We start from the raw sequence: 24,314 nt of genomic DNA on the forward strand, positions 1-24,314 counted from the left end.
ACGTGTTGGAGGGGAAGCCTGCAGTTTATTTTATTTTTTTAAACATATTTTTATTGATTTTTTACAGAGAGGAAGGGAGAGGGATAGAGTTAGAAACTTCGATGAGAGAGAAACATCGATCGGCTGCCTCCTGCACACCCCCTACTGGGGACATGCCCGCAACCAAGGTACATGCCCTTGACTGGAATCAAACCTGGGACCTTTCAGTCCGCAGGCTGACGCTCTATCCATTGAGCCAAACCGGTTTCGGCAGGAAGCCTGCAGTTTAAAATAGGGTGGCTAGCCCTGGTCGTGTGGTGTAATTGGTTGGAGTGTTGTCCCAAACACCAAAAGGTTGTGGGTTTGGTTCCTGGGTTTCCATCCCTAGTTGGGGTGCATACAGGAGGTAACCAATCAAAATCAATTAAGCCCAGCCGCTGTGCCTCAGTGGTTGACTGTTAACATATGAACTAGGAGCTCACCATCAGATTTCCTGGGCAGGGCAGGATTGTGGGCAGATCCCCAATAGGGGTCATACAGGAGGCAGCCCATCAATAATTCTCTCTCATCGATGTTTCTATCTCCCTCTCTCCCTTCCTCCTTCTCCTCCCTCTGAAATCAATAAAAACATATTTTTTTAAAAAATCCATTAAGAAAACATATCTTTGGGTGAGGAATAAAATAGGGTGGCTAGGAAAGACCTCACTGAGAAAAGGATGTTTGAATAAACACTTGAAGGAGGTAAGGGAGTGACTCCAAGAAGTTCCAGGCAGATGTAACTGAAAACTGGAAATTACCTAAACATCCAAAGAAGAGAACAGCTAAACAAATAATTGTTCATCAACTTTTTGGAACTTAATGGAAACATGGTAGAAAAAAAAGCAAAACAAATTATGTACAATCTGTGATTGCAATTTTTATGAAATAAATTTGAGCATAATGGGCAAAGATTAGATAAGGAGGTACATATAGTTACTTAGGGTGGTAAGGCTTTAGTTTCACTATTAAAAATTAAATTTTTTGAACATAGAAAATTAACAATATGAGGCAATGTTTTATATTTGCTAAATATTGTAGATAAAGAAGAGATCATTTTGGACTGAAATGGTTAGGGCAGTGGTCGGCAAACTCATTAGTCAACGGAGTCAAATATCAACAGTACAACGATTGAAATTTCTTTTGAGAGCCAAATTTTTTAAACTTAAACTTCTTCTAACGCCACTTCTTCAAAATAGACTCGCCCAGGCCGTGGTATTTTGTGGAAGAGCCACACTCAAGGGGCCAAAGAGCTGCATGTGGCTTGTGAGCCGCAGTTTGCCGACCACGGGGTTAGGGAATGCTTTGGTGAATTGATAAGACTTATACTAGATGTTGAAGAATGGAGCACTTCATAAAGGGAATTCACAAGAAAAGGAGAACTTATATATTGTACTGGTAATAATTTTCTGAAAAATAATTCAACTCGTCCCTTTCTTTGGTTTTCATTCATGTTGGCCTGAAGATGGTCTATTTACTCTTCGTGCAATTGATTTGCTCATAAAAACATTTGTTTTCAAGATATTCCTTCTGCCTGCCAGTTGAATAGAGGCTTTTAAAAAATATATATATTTTTATTGATTTCAGAGAGGAAGGAAGAGGGAGAGAGAAATATCAGTGATGAGAATCATTGATGGGCTGCCTCCTGCAGGCCCCCTACTGGGAATCGAGCTTGCTACCTGGGCATGTGCCCTGACTGGGAATCGAACCATGACCTCCTGGTTCATAGGTTGACGCTCAACCACTGAGCTATGCTGGCCGGGCTGTATAGAGGCTTTTGATATGGTGAAGCAGAAACTGGACATTTGGGGAAAAGAAATGCTTTCATATAAAAGAATTCTATAGTATTGAGACTGTCTTGGGGAATGGTTTTCCTTGGCAGCAGAGAACCTATATTGTTGATTTCTTGGGGATCTCCAGATTTAGTAATGTTTGTGAGAATGTTTTTCATTAAAACTCTTCCTGAAAAATTCAGGCAATCTTCCATTGCTTTGGCTTACAATATTTAACACCCTTGATGCATCTAAAACTCATGATGTATAGGTCTCTTAATAATGTTATTTGTAGGGGGAGGAAGAAGAGGATAGAGACTTTCCCCAGGATACTCTGCAGTAAAGATCTGTAGTAGTCTGTTATTCTGAAGGACAGATGATGTCTGTCTCTTGGCTGGGTGATTGAAATTAAATTGGGGACTCAAAGCAATCACATCAAGCTGAGACTCTTTCCCGGTGATGCAAAATTGCTCCCTTAGGGATACTCACAGATTGGGAATCTGTAACAATGACTTCTCCACCTCTGGGGCTTCTCATCAATAACAGCTGAGATTTTCTAGCACCTTTTTGCTTAAAGTGCTCTACAAACTGATTTCCTTGCTCCACACAGGGATCATTTCAGCTTTCCCAAAAGGCATCCGCCTCTGTAGTGAAAAGTGACAGCTGTTGTACAGCTGCAAAGCAATGTACTACAATATGACATTGTTTTTGTTTCCTATTAGTGTATCTTCTAGCTATGGAGCTAAATAATAAAGGGGGAGAAATAAAGAAGTACTCATGAGGGTGAAAATGTGACCCAGGAGGAAAATTAAAGCCATTTTCAATGGACATTGAATAGGATGAGTAATTTTTAACTTTTCGAGTTACCATTTGGCTGCGATATCACAGTTAGAACTGATGCAAAAATATATTTAGTCCTCTATAAAAGTTTTTAATTCCTGAGAGTCTCTTCTATAGAACATTAGTAAAAATGAATGATGGTCCCCTAGTGTCTAAAGAAAAGAGGATTATATTTTCCTAGTGCTGTTTCTTTTTTTTATTAGCCTAAATAAACCTATGTTAGAGGAAAAACTAACTCTTAGACACTATAAGCCTCATTTAGAACAGCTTGTTTAAAAACGAGCCTAGAACTGTTCAGATTTGCCATCCCCCATTCTTCTTGGTCTGGGGTCCAGCTATGATTTTGTAATCACTATTCTATAGTGTAAATAACAACTGTCAGACCAAAGCAAAAACAAAAATTTCATATCTACTATAATAATACCATGTATTTTTATGATAAGGTTCAATTTATGCATTATACAACTTTTATTTATTTTTATTAATTTCAGAGAGGAAGGGAGAGGGAGAGGAGATGGAAACATCAATGATGAGAGAGAATCATTGATCAGCTGCCTCCTGCATACCTCCCAGTGGGGATCCAGCCCGTAATCCGGGTATGTGCCCTGACCTACTGGTTCATAGGTTGATGCTCAACCACTGAGCGACACTGCCTGGGCTATACATTAGAAAACTTTTAACTGCATTAATTGATAATATTCTGTAAGGTAACTAGGACATGTATTATTGTTCCTATTTATAGATATGTCTCAGAAATTAAGTGACTCACCTAAAGTTATACTACTGGTAAATAGAAGATCTAAGACTTTATTCCAGGGCTCTGCCCTGCCTCCTTTTAACATTAAAAAAAAAAAAAATCTGGATTATACATTGATGTTCACGTAGAATGGAAATTCTTTTGACAACAGAGTGATGACTGGGTATATATATATATATATATATATATATATATATATATATATATGTGTGTGTGTGTGTGTGTGTGTGTGTATGTGTGTATTATCAGACTTTTGTCAAATATTTTTAAATACTGAGTGTTTGTATGTACAATAGTGCCAAATTTAAGGTTTCTGTTCTCGAATTTACAGTTTACCTGGGATGGTACATACATGCTAGAGTGCAAGGTATATGTGTCTGAGCCCCAATTAAGTAAAGCAGTGAGGGAAAGATAGGTGAAGTGAGTGATGATGACCTGCATGTGATGAGGGGATGGTTATAATACACATGAGAGAAGAATGCACAGGTTTGGTGATTATACTTATAAGAAAGGGACTAACTTTAGGTGATTCTGAGATTTGGAACTGAGTGACTGGGAGAATGATAAAAACAAGGAATCAAAATTGGGAGTCAGTAGGGTAGGGTAGGTCAGTGGATAGGGTAATTGATAATAAAGACAAGCCTATACCACATGATCTGTACTGAATACTGTAGGCAATTGTAACACAATGGTAAATATTTGTATATCTAAACAGAAAAGGTAGAGTAAAAATCTGTAAAAGATAAAAGTGGTACACCCATATAGGGCACTTACCATGAATGGAGCTTGCAGAACTGGAAGTTGCTCTGGGTGAGTCAGTGAGTGAGTGAATGTGAGGGCCGCCCTAGGACATTACTATATACTACTATAGACTTTATAAACACTGGGCTACAGTAAATTTATAAATTTTTTTTCTTCAGTAACCTTAGCTTACTGTAATGTAACTTTTTTTTTTTTTTTACTTTATGTATATGAGGGGATAAGATTGGATTATATCTCAGAATCAAGTCCAGCATCTGGTGCATCCCAAGCAAATTGAGAGCTGCTGAGTTGGCATTAGGAGAGAGGGTAGGGCTGGTGAGATAAATGAGTGAGTAGTCTGTAGAGATGGAATGATTAAAGTGGAACAGTTTGATACATTTTTTGAGAGGTTGGAGGATTGAACTAAAGGAATGTCTGGTGTTGAGAGAGAAGAATAGAGAAAAATCCATAATCAAACTATTTGTAAAACTATAAAATTCTAAATCGGGAGACTAATGGTCTGACAGAGTTAGGGTTACTTCTGTTGTTTTACAATACAGCACTGGAAGTTCAGTTATACAACTATTTTCTAGGCACTAGGCATCATATTAGGAGAACAATGTAGATTGAGGTAGTTACTAGTATATGAGATAACAGTTACTATGATGAGGAGATGTCCCCAGGTAGGTTCTCTGTGTTCTTAGACTTTTCAGGAATCAGGTTGTGTTTTCAAGAGAGTACCTCCCCGCCGAAACCGGTTTGGCTCAGTGGATAGAGCGTCGGCCTGCGGACTGAAGGGTCCCCGGTTCTATTCCTGTCAAGGGCATGTACCTTGGTTGCAGGCACATCCCCAGTGGGAGGTGTGCAGGAGGCAGCTGATCGATGTTTCTCTCTCATCGATGTTTCTAGCTTTCTATCCCTCTCCTTTCCTCTATGTAAAATACCAATAAAATATATTTAAAAAAAAAAAAGAGAGTACCTCCCCTAAACCCTCGCTCTAGGAAGTGGTATGCACAAAAAACATAGGAAAGAAGAATAATGGACTAGAGGAACTTGAGAAAATGTGAGGATTTCTTATAAAGGGGCAAAGGATCAGGTTATTGTATTGCCATTTAAGACATAAAAACTTCCTGGGGGAAAAAAAATGTTAACAATTAGTTTTTAGTACCTTGTTGCATTGTGAAATACTCCTTTTTTGCATTCTTGGTCAGTTTTCCTAGGTCTGAGCTTATAGTCTCAGAATATACAGATGAATGCTGAAATGATAGAAATCAATATCCCATGTTAAAAGTGATTAGTATCTTCCATATTCACAGGGAGCCAAAGGAAATCATTTGAGTAGGGTCCTGAATGCCCTAGTCTTGCTTCTTTCTCATAGCATTTGAATGTATTTGCCTGTTTTGTCATATTGTTAAATCCATGGGCTTCTCCATAACTTCCAGATATCTTCCTGCCAGTTTCAATGCTATTATTTTAGTTCTGTTCTTAGTTTAGAGCAGTGGTCGGCAAACTCATTAGTCAACAGAGCCGCAGTTTGCCGACCACTGGTTTAGAGAAAGATCTTTGTAATAAATTTGTTGGTCTGGTTGCTTAGCAGCTAGCTGTGTTCATGTAGCTTGGAACAGATACATTGCCATTTGAAAATCTTGGTTTTCGGCCATAGTTCAGGTATATATTGCATCCAAGCTTGGAATTGAAAGCTTTGCTATTAGAGCAATCATCATACAAAGTACAAATGAATAATTCTGTAGCATTTAATAGAAAATATCTTTATATATTCTTTTGTTCTTTGTGGTTTTCTTTTTCTTTCTTCCCCTCATAGCATATGGCATAATCTTATAAGCATTATAAAATCACTAAATTACCCCTTCATAAAAGAGTTCCTCAAATTTTATTTAGAGTATGAAATAAGGACCTGGACTAGAATGTTGAAGGGGTAATTAGATGAAACATAAGAATAATCCTTTAATGGTATTTCTTAAGATGTTCAGCTTTTATATGAATTTAATTTTTTTAATTTTCTTGATAGTTTATGTAATATCTAGTTGTTGTCTTTCTTTCTTGTCTGTTAAATGAAGAGCTTATTTTCTCAAAATGTTCCCAGTTAAAGTCTATTTGGAGCAAAACTGCTAGTAAGGACACCATTCTTAATGTAATATCAGCAGGTCTTTGGGGGAAATACCAAGCCTGAAATTCACTATACAGAACACGGTAGCAAATGATTTTTCCTTTGCCCTTCTAACTGTGAAGGTGGTGTATTGTCTCCTTGATGCCAGAATGTGGTATAACATAAGCCTTTGCCTATACTTAGTATAAATTTATTAGACATAGTCCCTGCACACAGTCTAGCAGAGAGCCCTGCATTACAGAAATAATTCTTGTGCTGCTGAGCTGGCGATTTCCCCACTTAATCACTTGTGTGACGTCATCTGTGCTGTTGGTAGGAAATGTGCTGACCATCTCCTGCGTTTTAAAAGGCAGATGCAACAGGGGTACTAGCTAAAAATGAAATTAAAAATAAACCTTTAAGTTATCTTGAAGGTCTTAAGTGTCCAGAAGGATTAAAGTGGTAGAAGTGTTATTAATCAGTATGCTTGACTAAGAACCACATTTTGTATTTGGTCACCTAGTGATCACGGACATGCTTGTCCCTAATTGCTTTCCTCTCAGTTCTGTAGTGATTGCAGAGTGGAGGAAAAGCAGTAGGCAGGAAGAGGGTATTATAATCAGAGGTCTGAAATGCTTTTCTAACTTTCAAATGAGTATTAAACATTCCAACTTTGTTTTTATAATAAGGATTACACAAATTGTTGACTTGTGATTCTTATAATGGTAGCTACAAATGGAAGAGACCAGATGTTAGTCACTGATGACTGTACTGGATTGCGACTGAATCTTTTGTCTGGGGGAGAAGGCAGGACCCCTAATGTATATTTGATTTCTTGGCAGAAAGATGGATACTACGATGCTGAATTTGCGGAATCTGTTTGAGCAGCTTGTACGCCGGGTGGAGATTCTCAGTGAAGGAAATGAACTCCGTAAGTCATTCTGAGCTGGCCTGTGTGAAGAGAGAAAACATTTCAGACTTGGGTTTTCTACAGAGCTGAAGTACATTCCAATCTGAAACTTGTTTTTTATTTGGGTTTCCTAAAAGGAAGTGATGGTCACTTATCCATGGTTAAAGCTTAATGGACACTTATTCTAAACTAGAGGCCCTGTGCACGAAATTTGTGTACCGCGCGGGGGGGCTTGTCCCTCAGCCCAGCCTGCACCCTCTCCAATCTGGGACCCCTTGAGGGATGTCCGACTGCCCTCCCCTGAAGGCCTGGTCCCCCGCCTTTCCCCCCTGCAACGGTCCTCCCTTGCAGGCCTGGGCCCTCCCAACTGCCCTCCCCTGCCTGATTGCCCCTAACTGCTCTGCCTGCCAGCCTGATCAACCCCTAACCACTCCCCTGCCAGCCTGATCGACTCCTAACTGCTCCCCTGCTGGCCCAATTGCCCCTGACTACCCTCCCCTGCCGGCCTGGTGACCCCTAACTGCCCTCCCATGCCAGCCTGGTTGCCCCTAACTCTCCCCCCCTGCAGGCTTGGTCCCCCCCAACTGCCCTACCCTGCTGGCCTGGTCCCTCCCAACTGCCCTCCCCTGCAGGCCTGGCCCCCCCCTAACTGCCCTCCCTTGCAGGACTGATTGCCCCCAACTGCCCTCCCTTGCAGGCCTGGTCCCTCCCAATTGCCCTCCTTGCAGGCCTGATCGCCCACAACTGCCCTCCCCTGCCAGCCATCTTGTGGTGGCCATCTTGTGTCCACATGGGGGCAGTCATATTTGACCACATGGGGGTAGCCATCTTGTGTGTTGGAGTGATGGTCAATTTGCATGTTACTCTTTTATTAGATAGGATGGTCACTTTTTCTGTAGTTATTAAATGGGTTTATCCAGATTTTTTTTCCACTAAGTAGTTGCCAATTTCATTTTTGTACCATGAACTGGGCAAAATCTGAATTTTCAAGGATGTTGCTTTTTTCTTTAGAGAGTAGTTATCTACATTTTTTTTTTAATATATTTTATTGATATTTTACAGAGAGGAAGGGAGAGGGATAGAGAGCTAGAAACATCGATGAGAGAGAAGCATCGATCAGCTGCCTCCTGCACACCTCCCACTGGGGATGTGCCCGCAACCAAGGTACATGCCCTTGACCGGAATCGAACCCGGGACCCTTCAGTCTGCAGGCCGACGCTCTATCCACTGAGCCAAACCGGTTTTGGCTATCTACATTTTTTATCCTGGGCTTTCCCTGTGTTCTAAAGAACATTTTCAGTTGAAGAGGAGAAAAATGTTATAACATCTTTTTGGAGTAATTATTCATCTGCTTTTACCTACTTCATGTATTTGATGTTTAGTAATAAAGGATTGAGATTGGGTAGAGCGCTAGAGAGAAAAAGGAGGTGGTAATAAAACAGTCATCTGTGAAGTAGATTAGTGAGAAAGGAAGGTGAGGCTGGTAGCACAGGCTTAAGTGATCTGGAAATATTCTATACCAGCTTTTCTTTGTGTTGCCATCCTCTCCTATTTCAGATTTTTATTAATACTTAACTTAGTAAGTATTGCTCTTAAGTCAGCCTCATTGCTAAAAAGTAATGTAAGAACTATGTCTTAAACTTAAAAAAAAAACCTACTGTATTTAGTAATGGCATCTGCTTATGCCATTCAGTATTTCTGTCAATTTGATTGATGTTTTTAATAGCTCTTATCCACTTACAGGCCTTTCAAAACAATATTCTATTTTCTCTCTCTAATAGCTGTTACACGACCCTATCATCTGGTACCAGCTCAGTAACCATGATGGCATACTAATTAGGCTTCTTTTTGAGATCACATCATTTCAGAAGATGGATAACTTTGGAGTCTAGTGGGGAGGAGTATTGAATAGATCTTAAAATTCAGCAAATATTTAGTGAGAACCTTTCACAACCTCTAGCACCTGTTGAGTTGAGGGAAAGGGGTGACTAAAGGGCAAAATGGAGAAAAGTAGGGTTTGAGTTGAGCCTTAGATGTAGATTAGGATCCCAACAGACAGAGATGAAATAGGGCATTTAGGGTCAGGGGAATAGCCTGAATGGAGGCAAGAGGGTGTGGGGTTGAGGGGAATAGGAGTAAGGGGGAGTGATATACACAGCTGTACTTTTGGAAGATTACCCAGCAGAGTTGGAGGCTGCATTAGAGGTGGAAGCTGGGAGAATGATAAGACATGGTTGCCATTGTTCAGGAAAGAGGCAACGGGAGTCCTAACTGGGATAGTGTGAAGATGGAAATAAGGGGAAACGGGTAGAAGAAATTGTGAGAATTAAGATCTCTACGAGGAGGCAGCTGGTAGATGTGGGGGCAGAGAGAGGAATCTGAGGTTTGGAGTCTCAATAACTATGCTGACTTTTAGTAGTTATTTCTGTGTGTCTGTCTGTAAAATAAGAACTTAAATTTCTGTCTTCTTTGTGGGAGTTATGTGAAGATTGGGGATAAAATGAGATACTAGTTGTGCAAATACTTTGGAAGTAGTTATGCCAAAAATATACAAGGTATTTATTTTTACAGATACCCTTATTTTATAAGCAAATTTATACCTTCCCATTGATTTCTGTTGTAAAATAGAGGTATGTTTTGTCTCCCTCTTAAATCCCTAACTTGGAATGTTGGCTTTTGAGCAACTAAAGTGGATCAGTGTTTTCTGGACTCTAGATTCTCTTTTCTGCAACCACCCTAGTCTCTGTCCTTTTCTTTGACACTAGGAATTTCTCCCGCGCCCAGGTATCCCAACTCTTTATTCTTGAGTTTCATCATAACTTCATTCTTCTTTCTCCTTTTGTATAGTCTTTTTTTTTTTAAGCTAGGTCCAAGGTTATTGAAAGATCAGAGTGATGGTTAATCTAAACTAATAAGAGAGAAATATGATAATTGACCATCACTCCACGACACCCACAGCCAACCAGGAGGGAATATGCAAATTAACGGGACAAAGATGGCGGTGGTCACAGAGCCAGCTGGAGCGGGTGGGAGGCTTGGGTCGCCCCCAGCAATGGAGGAAGCTAAGCTTCCCACCTGCCTGGGCCGGCCGCTGAAGGAGGGGCCTGTGGGCAGCGGCCACTCAGCAGGCCGGAGCAAGCGGGAGGCTTGGGTTGCCCTGGCCAGCCGCTGAAGGAGGGGCCTGCAAACGGCCCTCAACCCCTCACCCAGGCTGGCCATGCCACCATCGGGGTGAGGGTCCCCCCTGGAGGGCATGGCCAACCTGAAAACGGCTCTCAGCCCCTTACCCAGGCTGGCCACGCACCCCCCAGCAGGGACCCTCACCCCATGGGGGCATGGCCGGCCTGCAAACTACCACAGGCCCCTCGCCCAGGCCGCCCTGCCCCCCAAGGGAACCCCCACCCTGATCCGGGATACCCTTCAGGGCAAACCAGCTGGCCCCCACCCATGCACCAGGCCTCTATCTATACTAATAAAAGGGTAATATGCTAATTAGACTGGGAGTCCTTCCAGGAGACCTTCTGGACATTCTTCTGGACAAAGCCATGGTGGCGGGACCGAGGTAGAGGTGATTAGGGGCCAAGAGGGGAGGGCAGTTGTGGGTGATCAGGCCAGGATAGGACTGCAGTTGTGGGTGATCAGGCTGGTGTGGAGGGGCCGTTGGGGGTGAGCAGGCTGGCAGGGGGGCAGTTGGCAAGCAGGCTCGAGGCGGGACCAGTTGCGAGTGAGCAAGCCATCAGTGGGGGTTAGTTGGGGGTAATCAGGCTGGCGGTGGGGGGGCAGTTGGGGGTAATCAGGCTGGCGGGGGTGGGCAGTTGGGGGCGAGCAGGCCGGCAGGCAGAGTGGTTAGGGCCAATTGGGCAGGCGGGCAGGTGAGCAGTTAGGAGCCAGATTGTGAGAGGTATGTCCGGCAGTCGGACATCCCCCAAGGGGTCCCAGATTGGAGGGGGTGCAGGCCGGGCTGAGGGATGCCCCCCCCCCCCAGTGCACGAATTTTGTGCACCAGGCCACTAGTATTCAAATAAAATGACTTTAATGGCCTAGGTATTTTGTTATCTTTGTTTTCCCCAGTCACCATGATTTTTATCTTTATTTTATTATGAACTGCCTGAATTTTTTTTTTTAATATATTTTATTGATTTCAGAGAATGGAGAAGGCGAGAGAGAAACATCAATGATGAGAGAGAATCATTGATCAGCTGCCTCCAGCATGGCCCACACTGGGGTTTGAGCCTGCAACCCAGGCATGTGCTCTGACAGGGAATCGAACAGTGACCCCCTGGTTCATAGGTTGATACTCAACCACTGAGCGACACCAGCCGGGCTGCCTGAATTTTTTGATGTTGTTGGTGTGTAAATTAGGAATAAATATAACAGTATTTATTAGGTGCCTATTGTATTCCAATACTGTGCTAGGTTTGTGCTATGCTATACAGTAGGTGATACTGAAGTGTATGTGTTATGGTACCTGTCTTCAAGAAGATTATGGTATTTAAGTTTCAGAGACAGGATTCTTTCTCATGAAACAAAGACAGTACAAGTATCAGAATCTGTGCTTGTGGGAAGTAGAGAAAAATTTAATGTGGAGCAAACAAATTAGGAAAGGACTCATAGAGCATATGGGACTAGAAAAATGGGAATATAAAGAAGAGTAGGTAGGGCATTTCTTTTTTTTTATTTAATAAATAATTATTGTTCAGATTATTAAAATTGTTCCTTTCCCCCCTCCCCATAGCTCCCCTCCACCTGGTTCCCACCCCACCCTCTGCCCTTACCTCCCCACCACTGTCCTCATCCATAGGTGTATGATTATTGTCCAGTCTCTTCCAGCACCCCCCACACCCCTTTCCCCTCGAGAATTGTTAGTCTACTCCCTTTCTATGCCCCTGATTCTATTATATTCACCAGTTTATTCTGTTCATCAGATTTTTTTATTCACTTGATTTTTAGATTCACTTGTTGATAGATATGTATTTGTTGTTCATAATTTTTATCTTTACCTTTTTCTTCTTCTTCCTCTTCTTAAAGAATACCTTTCAGCATTTCATATAATACTGGTTTGGTGGTGATGAACTCCTTTAGCTTTTTCTTATCTGTGAAGCTCTTTATCTGCCCTTCAATTCTAAATGATAGCTTTGCTGGGTAGAGTACTCTTGGTTGTAGGTTCTTGCTATTCATCACTTTGAATATTTCTTGCCACTCCCATCTGACCTGCATAGTTTCTGTTGAGAAATCAGCTGACAATCATATGGGTGCTCCCTTGTAGGTAACTAACTGTTTTTCTCTTGCTGCTTTTAATATTCTCTTTGTCTTTTGCTCTTGGCATTTTAATTATGATGTGTCTTGGTGTGGTCCTCTTTGGATTCCTTTTGTTTGGGGTTCTGTGCGCTTCCTGGACTTGTAAGTCTATTTCTTTCACCAGGTGGGGGAAGTTTTCTGTCATTATTTCTTCCAATAGGTTTTCAGTATCTTGCTCTCTCTCTTCTTCTGGAACCCCCATAATTCTGATGTTGGTACGCTTGAAGTTGTCCCAGAGGCTCCTGACACTATCTTCATATTTTTGGATTCTTCTTTCTTTTTGCTTTTCCGGTTGGGTGTTTTTTGCTTCTTTGTATTTCAAATCTTTGACTTGATTCTTGCGATCCACTTGTCTGCTGTTGGATCTCTGTATATTATTTTTTATTTCAGTCATTGTATGCTTAATTTCTAGTTGGTCCTTTTTCATTTCCTCGAGGTTCTCACTACATTTATTGGCCTTTTCTAGAACATTCTTGAAAAACTTTATGTAGAGGTGTTCTCTCTTTTCCGCGTCCAGCACGGAAAAGGAACAGGTCTGGTTCCTGAGTGGAGGAGCTGGGGATTAAGAAATAAAAGAAAGAGAGAGACCAGATAGAAAGATGGAAATAAAGCTGGGAGCCAGGTGGGACACCATCCTCTCTGATGGAGAGGCAGGGACCCTGGAGCCCACGCAGCACATTTATTTTATACCCCCAAATACCAGGAAGTATCACCAAAACTTAGGATCAAAGGAGCTTATTTGCATTCTTGAGTAGGCCCTAGTATTCCTGGTGCTTGCCTGGATTTACATATCAAAACCCGCTCCCCGGCACCTGGACAAAGGTAAAAAGTCAGTACTGATAACGCCCCCCACCTTCTTGGGGAGGGTGTAACCAAGACGCGGCTCTGCCAGTCGCCTCGGGCTCAGCTGACAACAATTTAAAGAAATGCCCATGTGCCTTCCCAGGTAGCCCTCTACACTTTATATAACCGTGGTTTTGAACTCTATATCCAGTCGTTTGCTTTCCTCCATTTCTTTCATTTGTGACCTTTTTCTTTGTCTTCACATTTTGGTTGCTTCCCTGAGTTGATAGAGTGGCTTTGTGTGCTAGTGGCCCAGTGGCTCAGCTTCCCCAGTTACCTGAGGTGTCCACTCTTGATGCACCCCTTTGTGGGCTGTGTGCACAGTCTTGTGGTAGTTAAGCCTTGATTGTTGTTGGTATCACTGGGAGGAATTGACCTCCAGGCCAATTGGCTGTGAGGATCAGCTGTGTCTACCCTGGGAGAATTTCTGTGCTGGAGACACCCTTATGAGACAAGACTTGCAAAAGCCTCTGAGCTCAACTTGGATGGGGTGGAGTCTCAGGGTGGAGCAGACAGCATTGGCTTCCCGTCAGCCCTGCCCTAAGAGGCCCCTGGGTCTCAGTGTCCCGAGGTAATCACTGCAAGCACCTCTGAGAGAAAACCACCCTCGAGTTCCACCCGCTGCCAGACATTTCTCTCCGAATGAGTCTGGGTCCCCAGAGTCTCGCCCGGAACTGGAGTTCAGAGCAGTCGGGAGCTTTTGTCTCCCTCCCGCTTGAGAAAGCCAGCCGCGTACTCAGTTGCCAGTCCTCTCTGCGCGCGCGTGCGCGCGTCTCTGTACCTCTGCCTTCTATAGCTCCTCTGAGTCTCAGTGTGCTTTTCTCTTTCCTTCTAGTTATAGAATTTCCACTCAGCCAGCCTTCCTGTGGTTCTGGATGATGTCTGTTTTGTCTTTTAGTTGTAGTTTTGAAATTGTTGTGTGAGGCAGCAGTTTAGGTGTTTACCTATGCCGCCATCTTGGTTTTTCTAGGTAGGGCATTTCATTTGGCGTGCATAGCTTGATCACAAGTGGGAAGGCAGAAATGAGTATGGGTCTGTTCTGAGGACAGGGACAAACTGGGTTAGTTAGAAAGAGGGTGTTGTGCGTTGGTGGGAGGTAAATTTGATTAGATTGGTAAGGTGGGCTTGGATCCCTGGAATTTAAATTTGATCTGAACAGCAATTCTTCATTCATTCGATCAATATTAAAATGCCTATTATGTGTTAGGCAGAGTGCTAGGCACTGTTGATAAAAGAGCAAAAGAGACACTGGGTCATTGCCCTTAAGAAGCTTCAAGGGACCTCACCGGTTTGGCTCAGTGGATAGAATGGTAGCCTGTGGACTGAAGGGTCCCGGGTTTAATTCCAGTCAAGGGCACATGCCCAGGTTGCGGGCTCGATCCCCAGTAGGGGGGTGCCAGAGGCAGCCAAACAATGATTCTTTCTCATCATTGATGTTTCTTTTTCCTTCTCCCTTCCTCTCTGAAATCAATAAGAATATATTTAAAAAAGAAGAAGAAGAAGAGGTTTCGAGGACAGTAGATAAGATAAAGGGCCCAATAACAAAGGTCCCAAGAGGGGTGAACTGAGAAAAGATTTCTGAATTGCTTTAATCTGTTTGCTGAATTATGAACCAAACTCTTAATTTTTTTTTAATGAATCAAAGATTATCCTCAATTTGTTTTAAGGAAATTTCTCTTTTCCTTTCTCCTTTTTGTTAACTGAATTTAATATGTCCTTGTTTTTTTTTTAAGGAGATAGTTTGAATTTAATCATTTGAATGTGTGCTTCATGACGGGCTGGTATGAAGTCGAATTGTGATTCACAAACTAGGGGGGGAAAAGGCCATGTTTGTTGATCTCCAACATCAGAATTTTTCCTGGTCTGTGGTCTAACGGGCCTTTTTGACCTTGTATAACAAACTTAGTTTATAACAGAATTGTACTTAACAGCAGTAACTTGGCATGGCTGGAGTGACTCAGTTGGTTGAGTGTGCACCAAAAGGTTGCTGGTTTGATTCCTGGTCAGGCACATACCTGGGTTGCGGGTTCAATCCCCCAGTTGGGAAGGCAGCTGATTGATATTTCTCTCACATCGATGTCTCTCCCTCTGTCCCTCTGTCCCTCTGTCCCTCTGTCCCTCTGTCCCTCTGTCCCTCTCTCCCTCTCTCCCTCTCTCCCTCTCCCCCTCTCCCCCTCTCCCCCTCTCCCCCTCTCCCCCTCTCCCCCTCTTCCCCCCCCCCTCTCTCTCTCTCCCCTCCCCCTAATCACTTCCTCTCTCTAAGCATGTCCTCAGGTGAGGATTAAAAAAAACCCCGAAAAGTAATCAGCCTAACCGGTTTGGCTCAGTGGATAGAGCGTTGGCCTGTGGACTGAAAGGTCCCAGGTTCGATTTTGGTCAAGGGCATGTACCCTGGTTGTGGGGACATCCCCAGTAGGAGGTGTGCAGGAGGTAGCTGATCGATGTTTCTCTCTCGATGTTTCTAACTCTGTATCCCTCTCCCTTCCTCTCTGTAAAAAATCAGTAAAATATGTATTTTAAAAAAACCAAACTAATCACTTAGTCATGTATGCACATGATATGGTTTTGGTCTAACAAACTAAGTTGAACTACTAGTAATTTAATAATTTGTACTATTAAAATAGGAACTTTTTCCTTGAAATAATTGATACTTTATTTGGAGTTCCATTGCTGTGAGACCTGTAATGTATGCCAATTAACAGTGAACAAGAATTAAGACCTAAATTTTATTTATTAATTTATTACTTATTATTTTTATTAATGTTTATTTTTTAAATCTTTATTGTTGGAAATCCTATACAATAAAAGCCTAGGTGGCGTCATGCCCTTGCACGATGCCCTTGCGTGACGTCATCACAAGATGGCTGCGCGCACAGCAGAGGCGGGGCCTGGTGGCCGCTCCGCATGGTGAGGCCTGGGGGTCTGGTGGCTGTGCGTGGTGCGGAGGAGGTCGGTCCTGGCGTCTCTGCCTCCTCGCGTGGAGGAGGCGGGTCGCGGCAGGGAAGGGCAGTTGTGGGCGATCAGACTGGCAGCAGAGAGCAGTTGTGGGTGTTCAGGCCGGCAGGGGAGGGCAGTTGTGGGTGATCAGGCCAGCAGGGGAGGGCAGTCGTGGGTGATCAGGCCGGCAGGGGAGGGCAGTTGGGGGCGATCAGGCCGGCAGGGGAGCAGTTAGGCATCAATTAAGCCAGCTGGGGAGCTGTTAGGGGGCGATCAGGCCGGCAGGCAGAAGCAGTTAGGGGCAATCAGGCAGGCATACAGGCAAGCGGTTAGGAGCCAGTGGTCCCAGATTGTGAGAGGGTTGTCCGACTGCCAGACATCCCCCAAGGGGTCCCAGATTGGAGAGGGTGCAGGCTGGGTTGAGGGACACCCCCCCTTCACGAATTTTGTGCACCGGGCCTCTAGTATTACATATGTCCCCTGTTTTTCTCCTATTGACCCCTTCTAGTTTGCTCCGCCCTCCACCCCAGGCCTTTACCACCCTGTTGTCTGTGTCCATAGGTTATGCATATATGCATACAAGTTCTTTGGTTGATCACTTCATATTTTTATTTTTTAAAATATTTTTATTGATTTTTAGAGAGAGCGATAGGGAGAGGGAGAGAGAAACATCTATGTTGAGAGTGAAACACTGACATGGCTGCCTCCTGCATGCCTCCTACCTGGGATTAAGCCTGCAACCCGGGCATGTGTCCTGACCAGAATTGAACCAGCACCCAAACAACAGAGCCAACTTGTCAGGGCTAAAAACCTAAATTTAATAAGATTTATCAAGGAATATCCCCAAAAAGGGGACATATGTAAATACTTCCAACAATAAAGAATTATAGAAAGAAAAAAAGGGAATATCCCAAAGAATAAACAAACCAGCAAAATTAGGTCAAATGGAAATCTTTTTGTTCTCAATTTGTTAAATATTTGTGTGTATATGTACAACTACATTTAGAAACATTTAATTGACTGCAGCGTGGAGGTAGAAAGTTTTTAGACTGTAGTTGAAAAGTGTGTTTCTTATTCTTTATTTTTTGAAATTGAAGTATTACATCAGGAAAATGCACAAATCATAAGTGTACTACTTAATGATTACTGGAGTGAACATGGCTAAGAACCAGCTTTGGGGTTTTTTTTTGTGTGTTGTTTTTTTAAAATATGTTTTTATTGATTTTTAGAGAGAGAGAGGAAGGAAGAGGGATAGAGAGATAGAAACATTGATGAGAGAGGAACATCATCGATCAGCTGCCTCCTGCACACACTCCTACTGGGGATCAAGCCCGAAGCTCGGGCATGTGCCCTGACATGGGAATCAGTGATTTCTTGGTTCCTGGGTCAATGCTCAACCATTGAGCCATACAGGCTGGGCTCGTTTTTAATTTTCTTCCTTTTGAATCTATAGTGTTGAAATTGTTAAATTTGCAAAAGGATATATTGTTGTTGTTTTTTAAATTAAGGAGGAAAATTAGCCCTTAGTAATGTTCCAAACTGTTAACCAAACCAGGATATCTTTTAAAACTATTTGAATTGTAATAATGTATACACACACACACACACACACACACACACACACATACTAGGTGTACCGGTTAATAATGCAGATTTTTTCAATAGATGGAGTTAAACAATGTTGATATATATGCGATTTGATATGTATGCTATTTTGTTGTATTGACAGCAAGCTTCAAAACTTCATATGTCAAATTTTCTGAAGGTGTTAACATCATAGATATTTTTACACTTAAAAATGTCAAATTTCATGCCAAAAAAAGAGCATTTGTGAGAAGTTTTAAGTCATTATTTTGAAGAAAAAGTTATTGTATACTTTGGGAAGCTTATGGTGAACATGCTCCATCTCAAGATACTTGTGAACACTGGTTTAAACGCTTTAAAGGTGATGTGATTGATGTGAAAGACAAAGGACGTCCAGGTCAACCAAAAAAGTTTGAAGACCAACAATTACAAGCATTATTCGATGAATATGCATGTCAAACTCAAAAACAACTTGCAGAAAGATTAAACGTTGCTCAGCAAACAATTTCTGATTGTTTACAAGCAATGAGAAAGATTTTAAAGGAAGGAAAATGGGTGCCACATCAACTGAACGACAGACAAGTGGAAAACCAAAAAGTCATCAGTAAAATGTTGCTTCAACGGCACAAAAGAAAGTCTTTTTTGCATCGAATTGTGACTGATGATGAAAATTGGATTTATTTTGAGAATCCCAAATGCACAAAATCATGGGTTGATCCAGGTCAACCATCAACATCGATTGCAAGGCCAAATTGCTTCCGAAAGAAGACAATGTTCTGTGTTTGGTGGGATCAGGAAGGTGTGGTGTATTATGAGCTTCTAAAACCAGGTGAAACTGTTAATACTGATTGCCACCGACAACAAATAATCAATTTGAACCACACTTTTTTTTTTTTTTTAATATATTTTATTGATTTTTAACAGAGAGGAAGGGAGGATAGAGAGTCAGAAACATTGATGAGAGAGAAACATCGATCAGCTGCCCCCTGCACACTCCCCACTGGGTATGTGCCTGCAACCAAGGTACATGCCCTTGGCCGGAATCGAACCTGGGACCCTTGAGTCCGCAGGCCGACGCTTTATCCACTGAGCCAAACGGGTGCAGGGGAGGGCAAACTTTTTGATTCGAGGGCCACAATGGGTTCTTAAACTGGACCGGAGGTCTGGAACAAAAGCATGGATGGAGTGTTTGTGTGAACTAATATAAATTCAAAGTAAAGGAGTGGAGGGGAGAGCAAGAGAACCGGATAGAACAGCCGGATCCGGCCCGCGGGCCGTAGTTTGCCCAAGGCTGGGTTAGGGCCACGCTTTTTTTTTTTTTTTTTTTTTTAATATATTGATTTCTTACAGAGAGGAAGGGAGAGGGATAGAGAGTTAGAAACATCGATGAGAGAGAAACATCAATCAGCTGCCTCCTGCACACTCCCTACTGGGTATGTGCCCGCAACCAAGGTACATGCCCTTGACTGGAATCGAACCTGGGACCCTTGAGTCCGCAGGCCAATGCTCTGTCCACTGAGCCAAACCAGTTAGGGCTGAACCACGCTTTGATCATGAAACGACCAGAATGTGCCAGAAGACACGGCAAAGTAGTTTTGCTTCATGATGACGCACCATCACACACTTAAAAACCAGTTAAAGACACATTAAAAGACCTTGGGAAGTATTAACCCACCCGCTGTATTCACCAGACCTTGCTCCTTCAGATTACCACTTGTTCGGATCGATGGCACATGCACTTTCTGAGCAGCACTTCAAAACATATGAAGAAGTGGAAAATTGGGTCTATGAATGATTTGCCTCAAAACAAGAAAAGTTCTATTGGGATGGTATCCACAAATTACCTGAAAGATGGGGGAACTGTGTAGCTAGCGATGGACATTACTTTGAATAAAGCACTTTTGATGTTTCTCTTGAAATTATCATGTGTTTTTTTATTACAAATCCACTATTATTAACTGGTACACCTAATGGTTTATGGTTTTTGGTTGATCACTTCATATTTTGGTTGCAGGCACATATATATATGGTCCTTGTTATTTGCATTGTCTAAGATAACTAGGTCATAATACCTTGTTTTGCTAAAATCTTTTGTTGGCTAAAAACTATAGTTTCCTTATATGTAAGACTTGATTTCTATAGATTGAATTGGTAGCTTAATTTTAATTTCAAGTTTGAAATTTAGTCAAATTATTAAGATTATTTTAAAAGGAGACTATATTGTTTCTATGCTCTTAAGTTAAATTCAAATAGGAAAAGTGCACCAAAAAAATCTGCTCTCCTTGTGTAAATTTGGCCTAGTTTCAGCTGTAAACTGGGTTAGTTTGACCAACAGATGTACACCTTTGAAACTTCCTCCATTGATATTGGTGAAAAGTGATGCTTAGAGATAGATTGAGGTTAACTGGAAATAGTAAGGCATTGTGGGAAAAAAGTCTTTGCTGATAGCAGATGATTAGAATGAATGCCACTAGGGTTTTCATGCTTTGAGGTGCTGCCTTGGAAGTGGTGCTGTCTTTGCAGACATTTGAAGAGAATCCACATTTTGCTATCGGTGACCCACCCAAACCTAGTAGGTCTTCTCTTCCTGTATCTTTCTAACTGGAATGTTTATATACCCTTCAGGGCTGTGTTAAACAGCAAATTGGCTCTTTACTTTCAAATCAATCCTATATAATAAAGAGGTAATATGCAAATTGACCCTCATGCCCTCACGTCACAAGATGGCCACCCCCACGTTGTCACAAGATGGCTGCCCCCACGTTGTCATAAGATGGCCGGCAGGGGAGGGCAGTTGGGGGCGACCAGGCCTGCAGGGGAGGGAAGTTGGGGGGGGGGGACCAGGCCTGCAGGGAGAGCAGTTGGGGACCAGGCCTGCAGGGGAGGGTAGTTGGGTGTGATCGGGCCTGCAGGGGAGCAGTTAGGTGTCAATCAGGCTGGCAGGGGAGCGGTTCGGTGTCAATCCGGCCATCAGGGGAGCGGTTAGGGGGCTATCAGGCAGCCAGGCAGGCGAATGGTTAGGAGCCAGCAGTCCTGGATTATGAGAGGGATGTTCGACTGCTGGCAGGGATCAAGGGCTCCTAGATTGGAGAGGGTGCAGGCTGGGCTGAGGGCCGCCCCCCCACAAGTGCACGAATTTCATGCACCGGGCCTCTAGTATTTGTATAATTATATAGCTGAATGGAATTGCAGGCCTAGACATCTGTAATATTAATCTACATCTACTGGAGCATACTACAACAGGTACATTTGAATTTGCTGTTTAACATCTCTCTGGCACAGCCATGAGTGACTCTAAAGGAGGCTGCTTTTGTTTTATAGCCGTAACTGTCCTGGTGTGTGACAGCTGCCCCAAAGGTATCCCCCTTTGATTGCCTTCTGTTCAGGAGCTTTCAGTGTTGGTGTTACATCTGGAGCCAGGTGACTAATGAGTTACTTATTCCATAGCAGATGCTACTGGCTAAGCCAGAGTAAGTGGCCTGCTGAAACAGGAATTGCTCCCCACAAAGCCCTCATCTAGAGTGATGAACATATATCCAGAATCTGCTCTTGGTTGTTTTCAGCTGCTCATAGTTTAGCTGAGCTCTTAATTATGTATTTGGAGTAAAACTAACCAGAGGACTCATTTATGAGAGCATTTATAATTCAAACATTTGGTGTTTGAATTATTAAAGTTTCCCTCATTTTTTTAGAATTCATCCAGTTGGCAAAGGACTTCGAGGATTTCCGTAAAAAGTGGCAGAGAACAGACCAAGAGCTGGGGAAATACAAGGATCTTTTGATGAAAGCAGAGACTGAGCGTAGTGCTCTGGATGTTAAGCTGAAGCATGCACGCAATCAGGTGGATGTAGAGATCAAACGGAGACAGCGAGCTGAGGCCGACTGTGAAAAGCTGGTGTGTATTGTTTTCTATGCTAGTACTGTGACACTGGGGGAGGGGGAAGCATCTGATAATGTTGTGATTTTTTAAATTGATATTTTAGAGAGAAGTGGAGGTGAGGTGGAGAAGCATCGATTTGATGTTCCACTTATGCATTCATTGGTTGATTCTTATATGTGCCCTGACCAGGGATTGAATGCACAACCTTGGCATATCAGGACGATGCTCTGACCAACTGAGCTATCAACCAGGGCCTGAAAATGCTTCCACTTGCCAGATATACCCAGCTTCTTATTCCGTATTAAAGAACTAAAAGCAACCTGTCCATTGACAATTTGTCTGTGATTGGAACTGAAACTGCAGCTTAGGAATCCTGTTCTCCATAGGTTGAAATTTAATTTTTTTTCCATTTTTTGACTTGAAACTACTACTTAATATACAGATTTCAAATGAGAATTTAAAGAATTATAATTAGGGGGAAGGGCAGGGAAATCCTAGCATACTTGGTCTGTCACAAGACAATTGGCCATCTCTCATGCCACCCTGAATAGCCTCAGCCTTAAGACAACTCTAAGTCTTTCCTTCACCACTGCTCCTGATTCAAGATGAAGGGCTAGATATATTCAACAAGTTGAGCAGTGTGGCTAACATAGAACACTTTCATTTTGGTGTACCAAGGTGGGTCATAGTACAAAGGAAAGCCTTTACTAGGAGGCACTAATCTACCCTGGCACAGTGTTAGATGCCTCAGTGAGCTCAAATTATCTGGTTCTAGCTAGTGTGTCATAGCTTTGTATTCATTTAATAACATTTTGCTCCACCATTTAGAAAGGTGGGTGGCTGTTTTCATCTGTGGAAGAAGCCAATAATTGTCCTGATAAAATGACAATAAAGTGTTTGTGCTATGCAAAATTTATTTTGGGACTCTCATTTTGAAATACTCTGTCCTCTTGGATTAGCAGTTTGATCCAAAAGTCTTGTAGAGAACCCCAATTTGCTAGATGGAGTTTATTTTACCAGTCAGAAATCAGAGACACAATCTGGACTTGATGTGAATTAATATGCTATTGGTGTAACAGCTTTCCTGAAGACTCATTTGCATAATGCTGTATTTTAATGTCTTCTGGTCTGCCCATCCCATAAATTTGAGGTGAAGCTTTCTCCCCTGGTTGGTTAGGATGTTTTATTCTGCTTTGGTCTGTAGGAAAGACAGATTCAGCTGATCCGAGAGATGCTCATGTGTGATACATCTGGCAGCATTCAACTAAGTGAGGAGCAAAAATCAGCTCTGGCTTTTCTCAACAGAGGCCAACCATCCATTGGCAATGCTGGGAACAAAAGGTGGGGGAACTGCATCTGTTGTTATCTGATCACGAGCAACACAGCTGTCAGAAGTTCTTGTTATCTGAACTCTTAAATAAACTGGTTCTGGAATGTGTGCTGAATAAAGCAGAAAAGACTTTGGAGGAAGGGTGGGTGAAAATAAAGGCACAGGGGCCTCCCTATTTCTTTTGTTTTTTTAATCTTTCCTTAAGATATTGTTTCACCATGGGTAAAATTTTGATGTTGGTGCTAAATTGCACACCAATAACTAATCCTGCAGATTGCTAAGAAACCTCAAGGTGAAAGTGGCAGTTCAGCAATACTTTCAGTGTTTACTCTCCAGAGAGCTCTTGTAGCTCCTCTGGTTTAGAAAGGTCTTCTGTGAGCCAAGACCAGACAATAATTTTGGTTCCACTGCACCTCTCTTTAAAAAAGTCTCAACTAGGCTTTGAATTTAACACCCCCAATACGGTATGTAGGGAGAGGTCAGCACTCTTAGAGGCATTTATTTTGTTGCCTGATTTTTTTATGGGGAATCTTGATAACTAAGAAGATGTACGGGCTTAATTTCTTAAAAAGCTAATGCTGGGTAATACTCTCTTGTAGAAAGCAACCACAATTGGGATCAAATTAAACTTCACTCTCTGCCTTGTAAATTTTTAGTAGCCTGTGATACAGACTCAGTAGGGAATAGAACCCATACCCCTAACTGTAATTTTCAGCTATAGTTATAAGGCTTTTGCTGAAAAAGCAACTGTATTGCATTCACACACTCCTCATGAAACCATAAAAAGCAACCCACCACAGCTAGGGTCTAAGCTTGGAGTTACCTTTAAAGGGAAGGGATTGCTGTGAAATTGCTGACATTATCTGACCTGCTAGGTAACTTGTTCTGGGTGTTGGTGGATTTTACTTTTCATAATCTTCTTTGTCTAACTTTGTATTGTTTCACTCAATAGACTGTCAACCATTGATGAATCTGGTTCCATTTTATCAGATATCAGCTTTGACAAGACTGATGAATCGCTGGTAATGAACATTTGACCTCTGAGAATTATTTATATTTCTGCTCCCTCAGGAATATCTCTGCTGTCCTTCTGGAATTCCTTTATTACTGTTATTAATTGATGTGTTATAGATACTGAGGTAGCATTAAAAATATAAATCCACACAAACTATAAGAGACTTGCTTATATATATTTTTAGTTTCTGGAAGTGGGGATATAGAATTCAGGATTTGGCATGAGATTAAATTTGTTTAATGGATTTGTGAGCTGCATGTATTAATTGATTATATCTTGACTTAT

At 42.2% G+C, this 24,314-nt stretch overlaps 1 protein-coding gene across 3 annotated transcripts in view; it reads left to right on the forward strand.

The window, feature by feature from the left end:
• The window catches only part of RACGAP1 (Rac GTPase activating protein 1), a gene marked incomplete at its 5' end in the record, with an annotated part of 69,549 nt that overhangs the window by 31,962 nt on the left and 13,273 nt on the right, over positions 1–24,314 (forward strand). For all 3 annotated transcript variants that reach the window (XM_080659179.1, XM_080659181.1, XM_080659180.1), the window contains 4 exons: positions 7,075–7,163; positions 21,497–21,699; positions 22,889–23,025; positions 23,967–24,036. In XM_080659179.1, the coding sequence (XP_080515305.1) occupies positions 7,075–7,163; positions 21,497–21,699; positions 22,889–23,025; positions 23,967–24,036 (499 nt within the window). The remainder of the gene's footprint in view (positions 1–7,074; positions 7,164–21,496; positions 21,700–22,888; positions 23,026–23,966; positions 24,037–24,314) is intronic.

Source organism: Plecotus auritus, assembly GCF_963455305.1.
Source record: "Plecotus auritus genome assembly, chromosome: 3".
Taxonomy (NCBI): domain Eukaryota; kingdom Metazoa; phylum Chordata; class Mammalia; order Chiroptera; family Vespertilionidae; genus Plecotus; species Plecotus auritus.